Source organism: Passer domesticus, chromosome 3 (assembly GCF_036417665.1).
Source record: "Passer domesticus isolate bPasDom1 chromosome 3, bPasDom1.hap1, whole genome shotgun sequence".
Taxonomy (NCBI): domain Eukaryota; kingdom Metazoa; phylum Chordata; class Aves; order Passeriformes; family Passeridae; genus Passer; species Passer domesticus.
The window spans coordinates 103241375-103256140 of NC_087476.1; the positions used below are offsets into that span (position 1 = coordinate 103241375).

The 14766-nt window shown below is 37.2% G+C and overlaps 1 protein-coding gene across 3 annotated transcripts in view; it reads right to left on the reverse strand.

Moving 5' to 3' along the window:
- HEATR5B (HEAT repeat containing 5B) overlaps window positions 1–14766 on the reverse strand; it is a 53994-nt gene that overhangs the window by 15789 nt on the left and 23439 nt on the right. For all 3 annotated transcript variants that reach the window (XM_064414764.1, XM_064414766.1, XM_064414767.1), the window contains 8 exons: window positions 13139–13328; window positions 11633–11802; window positions 9195–9339; window positions 8123–8362; window positions 6039–6290; window positions 3914–4095; window positions 2765–2833; window positions 441–620 (listed from right to left, as the gene is read on the reverse strand). In XM_064414764.1, coding sequence (XP_064270834.1) covers window positions 441–620; window positions 2765–2833; window positions 3914–4095; window positions 6039–6290; window positions 8123–8362; window positions 9195–9339; window positions 11633–11802; window positions 13139–13328 — 1428 coding nt within the window. The remainder of the gene's footprint in view (window positions 1–440; window positions 621–2764; window positions 2834–3913; window positions 4096–6038; window positions 6291–8122; window positions 8363–9194; window positions 9340–11632; window positions 11803–13138; window positions 13329–14766) is intronic.

The window sequence follows — 14766 nt, forward strand, 5'->3', positions numbered from 1 at the left end:
TCCTAAAACAATCTGGCCACACACTTCCTTCCTAAAAATGTGTCAATCATAAACACTTAACAGAGTTAACTAACTAGTTGGTTCACTAGTCAACTAAGGGCAATATTTTCCCAGAATATATTTTAAGGCTGTTTGATCTTTAGAGTTTTTTGTTTTCTTCTTTGTGGTTTTTTTTTTCAAGTTTAAGAGCAGTAAGATGGGAAGAAATTCAAAATCTGATAGGGAATGAGTGCATAATTTTACACAGTAAAGTGCAACACAACAAAGAATGATCAATTTAAATATGGCTCAAGAGAATGGCAGAGAAAGATAGCGAGTTTAAAACATCCCAGGAGTAAAACTGCAAGAGGTTAGGAGAAAGGCATGTACAGGCAGAATGATGCTGCTATGACACTGTAAAACCTTTCCAAACTTTGACAGATTGAATGGTCGTGGTTTACCTCAGCCCATGCTTTGAGAACGGCGAGTTTTTCCATAGTAGTTGCACTCTCTCGGTAAAGCTGGCTACAAGATCCCTTTCCTGCTTGCACTTTATCCAAGGAAGAGACAAGAAGGTTGTGAACTCGGCGAAGATCATTCAGGTCACTTACAACCCCACTTCCTATCCAAGCGCTACATACCTAGACAACAAAGTTTAGAATCACTCTAAACTAGCAAAAAAAACCACAATAACCTCATAAAGGAAAAAAACAAATTAGTAAGAAAACCAAACCCAAAAACCAACAGGAAAACTTGGCCACTGTCTTCCTGCTTAAGACAAATAAATCAGGTTTTCTTTTCTTTTTTCTCCCCAGCCATGACAACAGAATTGCTCAGGTGAATGGTTATAAAGGCTATATTTGCAATGCCTATTACAAGGGAACTTAAGAGATATGGAAAATATTTTTAAAATTTTTCAATCCTTCATAAATAGGTTATAAGAATTTTTTTATTTTGTTCCCAAGTGTCTGGTCACCACATTCTCTGTGAAGAATATTTTGGACAGCAATCAACAACAGTATACCTTAAAACCCCTCACATCACAAATCAATATATAAGGCTCCCTACTAGTGGGAAGTTTTCAAATTATTTATGTCAAGAAAACACCTAGAAATTATTTAGAAGATTGAGCTATGATTTGGAACCCACAGTTCTATACCTAGAACAATCCATCCACAATGGTGGACAGACAGTTGGGTGTCTCTCAATGTTTCATTTGAATCCATTAAATGGATCCAAACAGGTACTCAAAGTAACAAACATCACACAGATTGGCTGCTCCTGACTAATGCTACACATTGGCATTCATCCTCTGAAGCATATTCATGCCAGACATAATGCAGGCAATAGAAGAATTCTGGTGCAGCTGCTTTTCTACAAAGAGGAAAAGGGACAATTTCTTTCAGAAGTGCTGCTCTTATTCTGGAGATTATTCTACAAGGATGAGGATGAGAAGCAAAAAATCTCACAGAACTCAAGCAGTTCAGGTTTTACAAACTGTTTTTTCAAGCCATTTTTGACCTATCTCAAATTTATTTATTTTGCTTTTAAAGAACCAATTCCATGACATCCTTTGGGGGAGGAATTCTCTCATGATCTGGAGTGATGGACATATCTAGAAAAAAACCAAACTTAAACACAAATACTAGAAGTGTCCTAAACAGATACAGGACAAAGCTGTTGAAAACTTCTCACAAAACTATCACAGTAGGAATAAGACTAGCTTCAATCCTGCTGCTGAGCAAGTCAACATCAGTTTCACTAATGACATAAAACTATAACAACATCCAACTCCTTCAGGTAAGTTCTTCTCTGTCCATGTAATTTCTAGAGCGAGTTAAATAGCCAAACCTAATCTCCAGCCATTGGATCCTGTAAGTGAACACATCTGCTTTGAAATTGATTGAAAAGAGAAGATTTTGACAAGTTATAAGGAATGTTAAATGTTTTCACATAAATGCCTCTTCATTTAAACGTGCAGAAACATTCAGTAAATCAGGATGAACATATATTTTCCTACAAGTAGGTACCAAGTTACGCCGTAATCGAGCAATCCTTGCAAGTTTTGCTGAAAATGAAGAGTGTAAAAGAATAACACAAAATCACACTCCTGATGACTCAAATTTACTAAACAAAACTCAGAAACACCGAGTTACCATTTTTAAACTGTTTGCATAGCTCACAGAACTGTTTCTTTAAACCACAGTAGTCTCTTTAGCTGTGAAAACCACATACTACTACAGCTATTTTGCTGACAGTTGATTTAAATGGCAGTACACAAGATTACACACAAGAGAACAATCCCAAACACATTCAGAAAAAAAAATCTTTTAGCAAACTTTCAATGACAAGTTGTTACTATGATTGTAATGAGAATGCTCAGATCTTCTAAATTCTAAAAGAGAGCATTAAACTGAAGTTTAATGTCTAAAGGTAAATTGTCAGTAATCCAAATATCTGATCAGACTGAAGGACAATAAATAGACTTCTACTGGTGTCATTAAGCAAAGAGTTTTTTTTCCTTTTTTCCCCTTCTTTTCTTGCAGGATTGATATGAAGACATAGTTAGTTCCAGATACATTTTTTGATGTAGCTCCACAAAAGGACTTCTGCACATCTGAGTAACAAAATATATTACTAAGAAACTCAAAAGATGTTGCAAAAACATCACAGCTAAAGTTTACAACATCTTCCAGCCATTTGATGCTATTTCTCTTTTGCATCCTTCTTCCAAAGAGAAGGAAAATTAGTTCTGCTTATAGTACGTGAACGTTTTCTACTGTACCTGACAGGCCTTTGCAGTTATATCAGATGGTGTATCTTGGGAAAAGGCTGGCCTCAGAGCAGCTCCAACCTGTTGATAAGAAGAAAAGTTAAAAATCCAACTACAGTAATAGGGACACAGTGTTGTTCACCTCATCTTGTTTAAGCCTCAAGGACAAGTACATAATAAGCAAGACAAGATTGCCAAAATTTGGCATTGTAGTTACATACCAAAACTATCCTTGCTATCTAGCAAGCATTTGCAATAGCAGTCTTTAAATAACAACAACAAAATCTTAAACTACTTTTTTTCCTGCTTGCCCCATTGCCTTTTTAAGTCTCAACTACCTCTGTGAAATATGTGGTATTATCTTCCCTCTGTTAATGAGTATCCTTTTAATCACTACGGTATTACAGGCGCAACTTCTGTTAAGGATCAATAAACCAATGACAATTCCATGTCCAAAGAATGTGAAAAATGGTATTAAATGTTTATGGCTGGATTTGCATCAAGCCCGCCAAGTGACAAATACTGACTGAAAAATGCCTTTTAGGCAGTTGCTATATGGCAATATTTTTGTGAAACAAAAGGAACCAAGTCCAAGAGAAAGAAGCAATGGTTACAGCTCTACAGAAGGAAGAAGAAAAAGGCAGGAAGTGAAAAGGATGAAAGCCTGCCTTTTGAAAGATCTTGGAAAAATCTTGATGACAAGAGTGAAAACAAAAGAGGTGACAGAGTTAAGCTATGCAACAAAAAAAGCACGATAATGTCCCCAAATAAATCTTTAATTGCCCACTTCCCAGTGATATACTTTTGTAGTTTTCATTTAAACAGAAACACATTCCTTAATTCCCTAGAAAATCTAGAAGTGAGTGAACAATGTTTTCCAGTTCTTAGTTCTACAAACTAATAGCCACTTTTGCCAAAAATTAAATGTAACTTAAAACATTTGGCTTTCAAGCTACTGAATTTTATCAGCTACTAAATTATAATAGATAGAATGAGATACAAAAATAAAATTTGAAAAGGTAAGTGAGTCTCTCTAGCACATTTTCACACACAGAAACATCTCCTCACAGCTTTTTTTTGAAATTACAAAATGTTCTCAAAGCAAATACTGGTACATTGGCATAAATACTCAATTTCCTGAACTTATGAAGGAGGTCTCACATTCGCCTGATACTGCTCCAGTATCACATGGCCTGGAAACTCTGGCTCAGGAACGGATGCAAATTTCTTGATGATGTCCTCGAGAGCCTGAAGCCCCGCCATGCGGAGCTGGTTGCTGTGGTCCGTGGCAGCCATGAATGCCATTCGGATAAGGTCAGAGAGATGCAGTACTAAGAAGTCATCTTAGAACAAAACAGAAAGAACTATTTAGTAACTTAAAAGATAGCTGACATGATGAGTACTTGCAACATTTTCCTCATTGATATGCATGAATTTTACCTATTTGTTTCCAAATATCAACATTTAATGCATGAAGAAGCAGGAAAGAATGAAACCTAGTTTGCTTTCTTGTTTTCCACTTCCCCTCCCCCACAAAGTGATTCTATGACTTTTATTCCTAAGACAACCTTAAAAACTCAACAAATATTGTGTAGAATGAAGTATGTAAATGTGGCTAAGTAGCTTAGAATATATTAAAACATTTAGTAAAGCTAATTTGAATGATGCCCCAAACATATATAAAATCTGCAAGGCAATTCCTGCTCCTGCTCGAGTCCTGTGCTTACAGTGACCCCTGCTGATGTCAACACCTAAATCTGAGTCTGCCTCTGGTTCTCCTCCCAAAAACCACATCCAAGGCTGTAAGCATACAGACAAGAAAAATACATAGCTTGGTAACATTTCTGAAAGGATTATTCTTCTCTAGGTATCCATTTGATTTCTTTTCTTACTCTCAATTTGAAATTACCACATGTACAACTCACATGAAAATAAATTATTTAACAACATCCACTGTGACTAATGAAACCCATAAATTGCCTAAGCTGTTTTCAAGTCTCAAGGTAAAAAAGGAAAATGTTTTTGTGGCTGAAACTTTTCAGAGGCATATCAGTAAAGAAAGACTGAAAATCACTTTGAACTACAGTGATAAAAGTCTGCACTTCCTTTTTCAAACAATCAGAGACTCAGAGACAATAGTAAAATTTGAAGATTTTAGCAGCTGGATGTGGGGGGCAGAATTTTGCTGAGTTTTCCTTTTTACAATGATACCAAACACATCAAAGTTCACTTTAAATAACTAGAGATAAAATTTTCCAGATTATGATACGCAATTCTCTGCAGGACCCTATAAGCAGCAGTTATTTCATTATTTTCTTTGTAATCCAATGCCATGACAAAATAAACTTTCCCGAACTTGTTCCTTTCTAGTCTTCAGTGGCTTCAAATCAAGTCAAAAACCAGAGCCTCACAAAAGCAATGCACAGTGCTGGAACCAGGCTGCAGTAAAGCAACACAGGCAAAGACCTGATAACTCTCCATACCACAACAGACACCCTTAGCAACACAGACACCAAAATCCATTAATGTCATACATTCTAGGATGCTCCCAATATTCATCCTACATACACAAAATCCTCATGAGCACTACACTGGTGAACCCAAACAACCACAAACATGGACAACTCCAGGACAGACACCTCACACTATCTGAAAAACATTTCTTCAAAAAACTACTATGCCATCTAAGCCCTCTCGATTTTGATCCTCTAACTCATAAAACTATCTTTGGAACATGAAAACTAAGATTTATCACTCTCATGGATACCAAAAGAACAAACCTTATAAAGTCCATGTCTTTTTATAACTCCCTCCCACATCCCCCTCTCTCTGCAACCAATGCCATAGCAATAATTACCTAGCTTGATCCCTTCTTTTTTTCTTTTCTAGCAACTCTTCAGATTGGAGATGCTAAAATAATCTCAAGTTTCATTCATTGCATTAAACTCTGAAAACACTCCCAACTTGTCCTTAGCTAGAAGCTTATTGCTTCTGTTCCAGAACTGAGAAAACCTTTGCATCTCTAACGTTTTTCCCCTAAGCAGACCAGTTTTTCAGAACTGGTATGTTCCAGAAAACCTCATTCTTTGTGCTCATGGTACTGTAACTACTGTGATTATAAAGACACAGTTTTATTGATTATTGCTGGGCATTTCCTCTGGTTTTGACCATTTGAATGAAAGAATAAGCGCTTACTATTTTTTTTCTTGGTTGTGTAATCTTAAGCTGTAAAGAGGTGTCAAAATGAAAGTAAAAAATTAAGAACAAAACCAAAGCACGCAATTACTTTTTGGGTTTTTCAGTCTGGCTGAACGAGCCAGTGCCAGGTCGAAGTGTGCCTTGTTGGCATTCTCACACAGCATGATAACCCGGCACAGACAGTCTGCCGCAAACACTCGAGTGGCCCAGCGAGGTGCTACAGAAGGCTTGGACTTGTCCTCTTCACCCAAGGTGGTAAACATTGTGTCATCATCCATCTCATCCTTCTTCTCCAACTCCTCATCCTTCCCTCCTCCCAAGGGAGCAGCAGTGCTCATGTCTATGACACAGAACAATTAAGAGGAAGAAAAAACATGCCACTGTTAAAATCCACAGAAGGCAGTTAAGGACATGAGTTCAAGTCCTTCCTCATACTGAGATTCAGAACAGACTACTTCTTCTGTAGAAACATTTGACAAATGTCCAAATGCAAGAGCGTATCATTAAAAGAAATGGTTGTCACCTCTGTTCTGGGCTAAATTACCCTTTATTTGTCTTACATCATATGAGATAAATTCCTGTAATATTAATTCTCCACAGTTACCAACTATAGCTAAATTCCATATCTAAATTGCCCAGTTTTGTAAATAAACCCATTAAACTGCCAATAAACAAGATAAAGCTCAGAATTAAAATAATTATCAGGCTCAGAATAAAAGAATGAGCTTAGCTTTGAATTATTCAGCTCCCATTTCAAATGCAAAATAAAAAGCAAGGTAAACTGAAGCAAAATTACAAAGCTCCATGCCATGGGACAGCTATGCAGCCAAGTAGGCCACTGATAGCACCCAAAAATGGGAGTAACATTCAAAAAATTATTTTCTCTAGGTGTAGGTTAGAGACTTCATTTCAGAAATTAAAAATTATTTCAGGGATTACATAAAAAACAAAAGCTGAACATGGATCAAAAAATCCCCCACCAAACACGCATATATATTTTGCTATTCAGAAATGAAAACATAAATCCTCAACAACAAGGTCTAAATTAGCAAAATGCCAAAATACTGACAAAAATTACCCCAGCAATAATTAGAAGAGAATTAAAGGAAATTATCACAATTCATGTTTCTTAGAAAGTCTAAATTTAAGCAACTGAAGAGCCAAGACATTGAATAAAGAAAAAGGCTGGGGAAAATCAAACATGGATGATACTAATGCATAACAACAGCATTTTGAGAAGGCATCCAGGACCTCATGTGGCTGATTTGTAAATCTCTGCTTAAAAGCAAACCACATTTTGGTTGTAAGCCAGTTCATTGGATCAAAGGAGATCAAAGTGAAGTTGCTGGCTTACAATACACCTGAGAGAAATTTATTTTAATATGGTTTTCTCTGAGACCTGTCACTTAATAATAAATAAATAAGAAATTGGACAACCATGTAAAAATTTTAAGACCCATCCCACATGAAATAACAAAAAGACATGCCAATTTAAAACTCAGGAAATGAGGTCTTTCTTACTGGGCAGACTTGTGGTAACTATATTGCATAAAGAAATTATTGGTAGCATTACTCATCAGTAAATGTAAAGCTGGCAGCATTTAGAAACAGCTTCAGGATGAACTCACGCATGCCAATAAACAAGTATAAATGCAAGGGAAATGAGCAGATTCTGCGTCATAACCACCCTACAAGCTGAAAAACAGGAATAAGGTCTCAGAGGACCAAATCTGTGCAAACAAATCTGCAACAACGAACAAAAAATTCATCACCATGGTAACCCAGCATCACATCAGTAATTCAAAAAACCTCATAAAAGAAAGCTCAGAATGTGTACAGGAGTCTTCTCTCTGTACAATCCTGATGTATACAGGCTAAAAGGGATGTCTGCTTTCACTAAGATACTAAAATGTCAGACTTACAAACACCATTCTTCTCCATTAGAAACCCTGCTTCAAGCAGCTACCTTTTTACTTTTACCAGCAATATTCTGAAACTTAACATCGGTAGTTCCTTCTTTCTATGGCAGTTTAATTGCACGATAATCAAATTCTGTACACAATATAACCCAGATCTTAACTAGGATAAAGGAGAAATTCCAAACCAATATTGCCAGAACATGTTAGTGCTAAGGACATACTGTCATTTACGTGAGCCCAACAGAACACTCACCACTGGAAGCTGCAAGGACATCCTTACAAAGCATGAGCCAGTGAGAAAGGTTTTCCACTGCCAGGGATGACAGCATGTGTCCCAGGGTGTCGTGGATATCTGAGCACAATTTCCGATCGGTCTCCCGATCCAGCATTCCGAACAGGACGCCCTCCAGGCCGGTCTCTGTTATGTTCACCCCCTGATGCCGGCAATGAGCGTCTCGCCGAGAGCCGGCCCCTGGTGCAAAAGGATTCAAGTCTGCAAAAGGAGAATGAGAAAGCTTTTCTAAAATCAGGAACTCAGTTTTAAAATTTGGAGCAACAGATTTGAATTGGACATTGTGAACCTGTGTGTGTATAGTTCAATCAAAGATCACATAGATGTTACTGATATTTTTCTGAACCAATGCTAGAAAGATTCTAATACAGCAATTAATTTCATCTGCAATGGAAATAACACCTCCAAGTATTAAAAAAGTTAAAAAAAACCTCTCTTCAAGGCACACAGCCCATGAATTTATAAAAAACCTAACAGTATTGGACTCTAAAGACTCTTCCCAGAGACAAACTTAACTGGTATCATTTGAATAAGTTCACAAGTCTACATTTGTATGAAGACTGTGTTGAGCCTCCTATTTTCAAAATAAAATTATGTCTATAAGAATTAGACCAGCCAGCAAAGTCCACAGGCATTGCAGATATGATGCTTACAGAATATAACACAACCAGATATCTCAATCAAACAGCACACCATTAAGTCAATTTTCAAAATAACAAGAGCTATAACACCAGAAAAACTGTAAAATGTTTCCATTGTACATATACTGTGCTCCCTATTTGATTGCCAGCCTTAACAAGAGAGAGAGGTAAAGTCGGAATTTCACAAATAATTAAACCATAAACAAAATCCTAGAGGTACAAGCAGGGGTGTGGCCAGAAATTACTGAAGTCAGAAGGGACAGTTAAGGGTACCTCTCACTAAGGGCACAAGGGGGTTCTGGGCTTTTTCCCTTCTTTCCGAAGGCAAAGCCCACACATGCACACATGTTCATTCAACTGTTACACAAAGGCCACGTGAAAGAAGTACGTACTGATGGCAGTGCTCTCTTTGTCCCCAGCGTTCTTCGCTAAGCTCATGGCGTACTCACACACCTCCGGCGCTTCCCTCTGAGCAAGCTGCCGCAAGCACGCCACCGCAGCCCGGCGCAGCAGCAGGTGAGAGCTGCACAAGTGAACCTGCAAGTCAAAACCACTACAGGTGAGGGAATGGCTGCACCCCTGTAGCAATAAATCAATGCTGCCAAGGACTAAAAACATTGCATTTTTCAGTTATAAGCCCATGAGTGAGCTGCTGGGAATCAAGTTCTGAAAGTTCAGAAGTAAGCACTTTTCATAATATACAAATATCAAAATAAAGCTGGCATACACAGAGCTGACAGCTGTTACCTGATTAAAGAGGTAAAAGCTTAAATACTGGAACTACTGTGCCAGGGTGATTTAGATTAATTAGTTTCCAATTTGTTACACTCCAGTGCTACTCTGCCTCATATTCTGCTATAGCTGTAAATCACTTTCTTTTAAACAAAAAAGCCATTATCAGGTGCACTGCACATGACAGCTATAATAAAACCTGCATTTCACAATAGTAATAGAATCTATAGCATTAAGTTATTAAAAGTGCCTCTCAATAAGACAGCATCAGATTTCTTTGCTAAGCAACACTGGCTTCTAATACCTCTGAATCACCTAAAGCACAGACAAATATTTTCCTTACAGAAGAATTGTGTATGGTCTCTATTTTTCTGAGAGGAAGTAGCTCCACAGAAAAGTGAATGCTTTTTCCACAGTGGAAGAGGTGATGAGTGCCCTTTGAGAAACTCTAACTCTTTATTTACTCCAGGGTAATTTGGTTTTAATAAACAAAATATCCATTTGCTTTCTTGGTATTAGGTTATTATGGGGATGGAAAATGCTTCCCTAAATGAAAGGGTTCTACAGTTTGTAAAGCATTTTAACAGTACTTCTTTATTCCACATATGAATGTACAAGAATTTTAGTCCTAAAAAAACAGGCAGTCTTTAAAGAATTTCTAAATATCACAACTGAGCCTGTTTCAATGACCTAAAACACAGAACATTTGGGAGATTTATTAATGTGAAGGGTATTCTGTGATTCAAATTACAAAATAACTACATGTTATAAAGGCAATGCAGGAAGAAGAAATTAAAACAAGAGTGTGGAACTGCATGGTTTAATTTTGATACCTGGCATTAATTCCATTCTGAAGAGTTGGCTAATGGTGCAGGTAAGGCAGACCTTGCCTACATAACTATGCATGTGCAGTATGAAGAAATGCTCAAGACAACTCAGAGGAAGTTCTAACAAACTAAGTATAGCTTGAAAGTAAGGAATATGAGAAAGCAAAACAAAAATAGCTTTCATTAGCAGAAGATGATAAACTAACAGGAGAAAAACAGTAGAAAACCATGGGAAAAGGTTTCAAAACAGCACTAAGTATTCATGTATGAACTTCATTGTTTGTAACATCATCCACTGGTATTTACAGAGTAAATGGCTGTAGGAATTATCTCTCATGTTGTACATGATATTCATACAAAAGAGCTTATCTACTTCTGGGTGTGTTACACCCCTTTCATGCAAAATTCTGTGAAGGGACAAGTGACAGGTTCTGTAAATACACTGCACTCCCAGGAGTGCTTGGGGCAGGGTGGGGCTTGGGTGTGCACAAGGCTGAGGAGAAGCACCTAATCATGAGAGGATGCCCTAGGGAAAATCTGGTTGGCATACTAAGAAAAAGCTCCAGTGTTGACACAAGTAGGATTGCATTCCTTCAGGTAACACTGAGTCATCAGCACCACAAAGACTGACATAAACAACTTTGCAAAACATCTAACAGACATTACAGAGAAGCTTTTCAAATTTCTCAGTATTGGACTACTGAACCCTCTAAAAATAACTTTTACAATAGTAATTATTAAAAAAACTCCCACCAACCTACACCAGAACCACACTCACACCACCTTTCCTCTTATATTCATGTTTGGTATGTTTTGGGTTCAAGCCTTTGCCTTACATTCAGGCTTAAGCCAGGACTTGCTGACAAAACACTAATGAAGGAAGGTGGCAACATTTTAACAGCAGCAGCACAAGAATTTGTATGTCAGCCCCTAATATGCTGACAGTAGCAACATAAATCCCCAACTCACTCACCTCCTTCTTTGCATGCAATTAGTTGGAGCAAACGGAGCATTTCAGCATCTTTTTTAGTCATTTATATTATTCATAAATGCCTGCTACCTTACACTACTGAGGGTGAAAGAGAATCACCCCCTATGACTTCAGTTTGGGCAGCATTCTGAAAATATGTAAAATAGCTTGGGGACTCCAGCGTTTTTGCAAATATAACTTGCTTATTACATCTGGCTCTCCGTGCTAAGTATTTCCCCTGTCCTCTGCTAAGCACATGCATCAAACTTGGAGGGCCAAAAGGGATGCATTTGATACTCACACAAAGACTGGGAACCAGACTGGACAGGTTGACATGCCGTGGTGCAAACATATGAAGCTGCTGAAGGCAGGATATAGCAGCTGCCTGAACAAGTGAGTCTGAATGGTCTTGTGTGATTGCACATCCCACCAAACAGGAAGAGCGGATTGTTGAAATCGTAGCTCCGTTACCTAATCATGAAGAGGATATCCTTAGCACAGCAAAACGTTTCTATCACAACTGCAGACTTTAAACCTCCGAGAAGCAAGAATTATTAAAGCTTCAATATCATAAAAAGGAGTTCTCAAATTAACATGCAACTTTTCTGATTTGCTCAACAAACTAGAAACACTACAGAGTGTTTCAGTATCTCTTTTTTAGCTCAGTTAAATAATATGCTGTCCAAATGAATTTCTGGATTGATAATCTCCAGTCAGAAATATTGTGAGACTATCTTCCCAGGTCATGAAACCAGTTAATTATCTGAAATTAGATTTTAAAAGTCTCTTTCACTCTACACATGTACAAGCAACATTGCACCAAGCCATTTGGCACCGAGTCATTTCCTAAAATATCAGGTAACTCTTAAGCTGGTATCTATGTGTGCAGACAATTTTAATTAGCTCAAATAGATGAGTGGCACTGCTCTACTAGAACAAGCATTTTAAAAGAATAGCATTTGATTTGAAGAACAATCCCATTCAGCATTTTAAGAATTAACCCAAAGAATTAACCCACATCAGGTTTATAAAAATATTTTCAATTTCAGAAATATAACCTGCAGAAGACATTCTACTCAAGTTATTTTAAAATATTCCAGGTCAAAAGGTTAACATACAGATACACAAGTTCAATTAAACCATCTAGAACTATGTCATAACTAAAATTTTAAGTCTAGCTATTCAGAGTTAAAATTCCAGTAGTGGCTCTCTGGCACTGCATCAAAGACCATCCTAAAAATATTCCTAAAAATCCCAGTTAGACAAAGTTACAAATCCACAGTTTTAATACCTGAGGCACAGAATCTCAGACACAGTGTTTGGCATGACAAGATTTTAAGTCTCTACAATACAATACAGAGATCTAAGGGTATCAAGAATGAACAGAATAGTTCATAATATCATCAATTCATCAGTATCATAGTATCATAGTACAGTTCATAATATCATCAACTGTGTCAAACCTAAGCCCTCGCCATCAGTTTAAAATAAAATAAATATGTGTTAAAAAAAATGGAGGAAAAACCTTGTCTCATGCCCCTCAGAAATACACACAGCAAAATATGCAGCAAGGGTTTCATGGCTTACCTACCATGCAAATTTACCATTAGACAAAACACCATACATCACTGCAACTTCTTTACACAAATCCCAAACTGCAGCTTGCAGGACTGTCACTGAAACAATCAACATTGCCTTCCCTCACCTGCAATTAACAAAAACTTACATTCTTCCATTTAAGGTTATAATATCATCTTTATACAATGTAGTTTTTTGGGTTTTTTTTGCACTTGAAATTCCCACTAACCTTGCAGCTCAGGCCCAACAGTAGTTATTATAGCCCCGAGGCACCTGCCCAGGCACTGATGCACCTCTGTGTGCGACGGCGGCACAGTCAGGAGCAGCGTGAGGACGAGCGACAGCGTTGGCTCCACGTACCCACGGTACATTGGCCCACTGGAATCCACGATCAAGGCAAGAGAATGCAGAGACCAGGTCTACCAAAAACACAAAGGAATGTTTTTCAGTAGTGGATTCAGGAAATTTAACAGTCTTTTTACTCAGTTGGGGCCTAGCTCTGTACTTCTGTTCTTTAGCACATCTAATTTACTACTCTGACTCCAGAAGTGTTTCCAAATTTTCAGACGTCAAGCAAACACCTGAGAGTTTAAATATATCTATATTCTTTGGTTATCAGCAGTTCTGGGGATAATGGAAATAAGATGACAAAGAATTTGAGAAAAAAATATACTTAAGCACTTCAAGGAAGAACAATACAAGCACAAACAACACATCTAATTAAAACAAAAAGGAAAAATAAAACTGACTTGAGACAGGAGAAAGAGAGAATCATTCCACTATAAAACTGGAGGCAGTCTGAAATGGGCAGTTTACAAAGACCTTAGCAGAGATGGTCTCTTATATTCCAGTCTGAACTGATTTTCATAACAAGCTGAAAGGTTCACATGTATCTTTCTAACTTTCTTATTAGGGGGTACAAGAGAAAAAAGCAGTGTTGTTCAGTCAGCATGAGAGAAAAAATGGTGAACAATAGACCTATTCCAGTTGAAGGTGAGTAAACAACAAAAGAGCAAAGTAATTCATTGTAATTGTCAAAGTAAGAAGCAGGCAAGAGGAGGGTCCTTTTAGATACTGACGTTTCATTGAAAATAAATTCCACTGACACGCCTGAAAGCATCAGCTGTCTCTTCACAACACCCTACTAAGTGATCTTATTTCAGAATTTTCTCACATTAAACACATGACTAAGATAAAAGAGTATTACTATTACAAAGCTAGACTCTTAGGAATAAGCTGGAAAACCTGCCTTTAAAATTGCTACTTTTTAATCCACTCTGATGCAATCCAAAAACCATTAGCACTAGCAATCATCTAACTACCTCTACAGTCCTAATCCTGTGGTAGCACATTACAGCTTATCCTTTCACTCCTTTAAACTTCCATTATTCATACTTGCATACAGTTTTTGTGTAACCACAATGATCCAGTGAGGGATAAGGTTTAAAAGCTTAGTTTTTCACAGTGGCTGGGTGTTGTATTCTCAACAAAAAGTAAGCTAGATATGCAAGTTCAGCCTAGACTTCCCCTTTATACTTTTTTCCTTTTTTTTTCACAAAACATTAACCTTTTAAATTTCTTTTTTAAATTACTGGTGCATAATTATATGCTTCAAGTTACCCACTCATACTTGAAGTTGGTTACACATGCAAATTGCACTTTGTCTTTCCTTAAACTAAGAAAATTCAAAAGAGAGTTAAAATTGTATTTATAGATTTATTTTTTTAACATTACCTCCAAAAAAAACTAGGCTTGTTTTCCCAACTGAGACACCTTGTTACTTTGAAATTTTTTTTAATTACTCTGAGGAAAAGAAATTAGAAGGTATTCAAGTACATGTTCTATCAAGTTAACAGC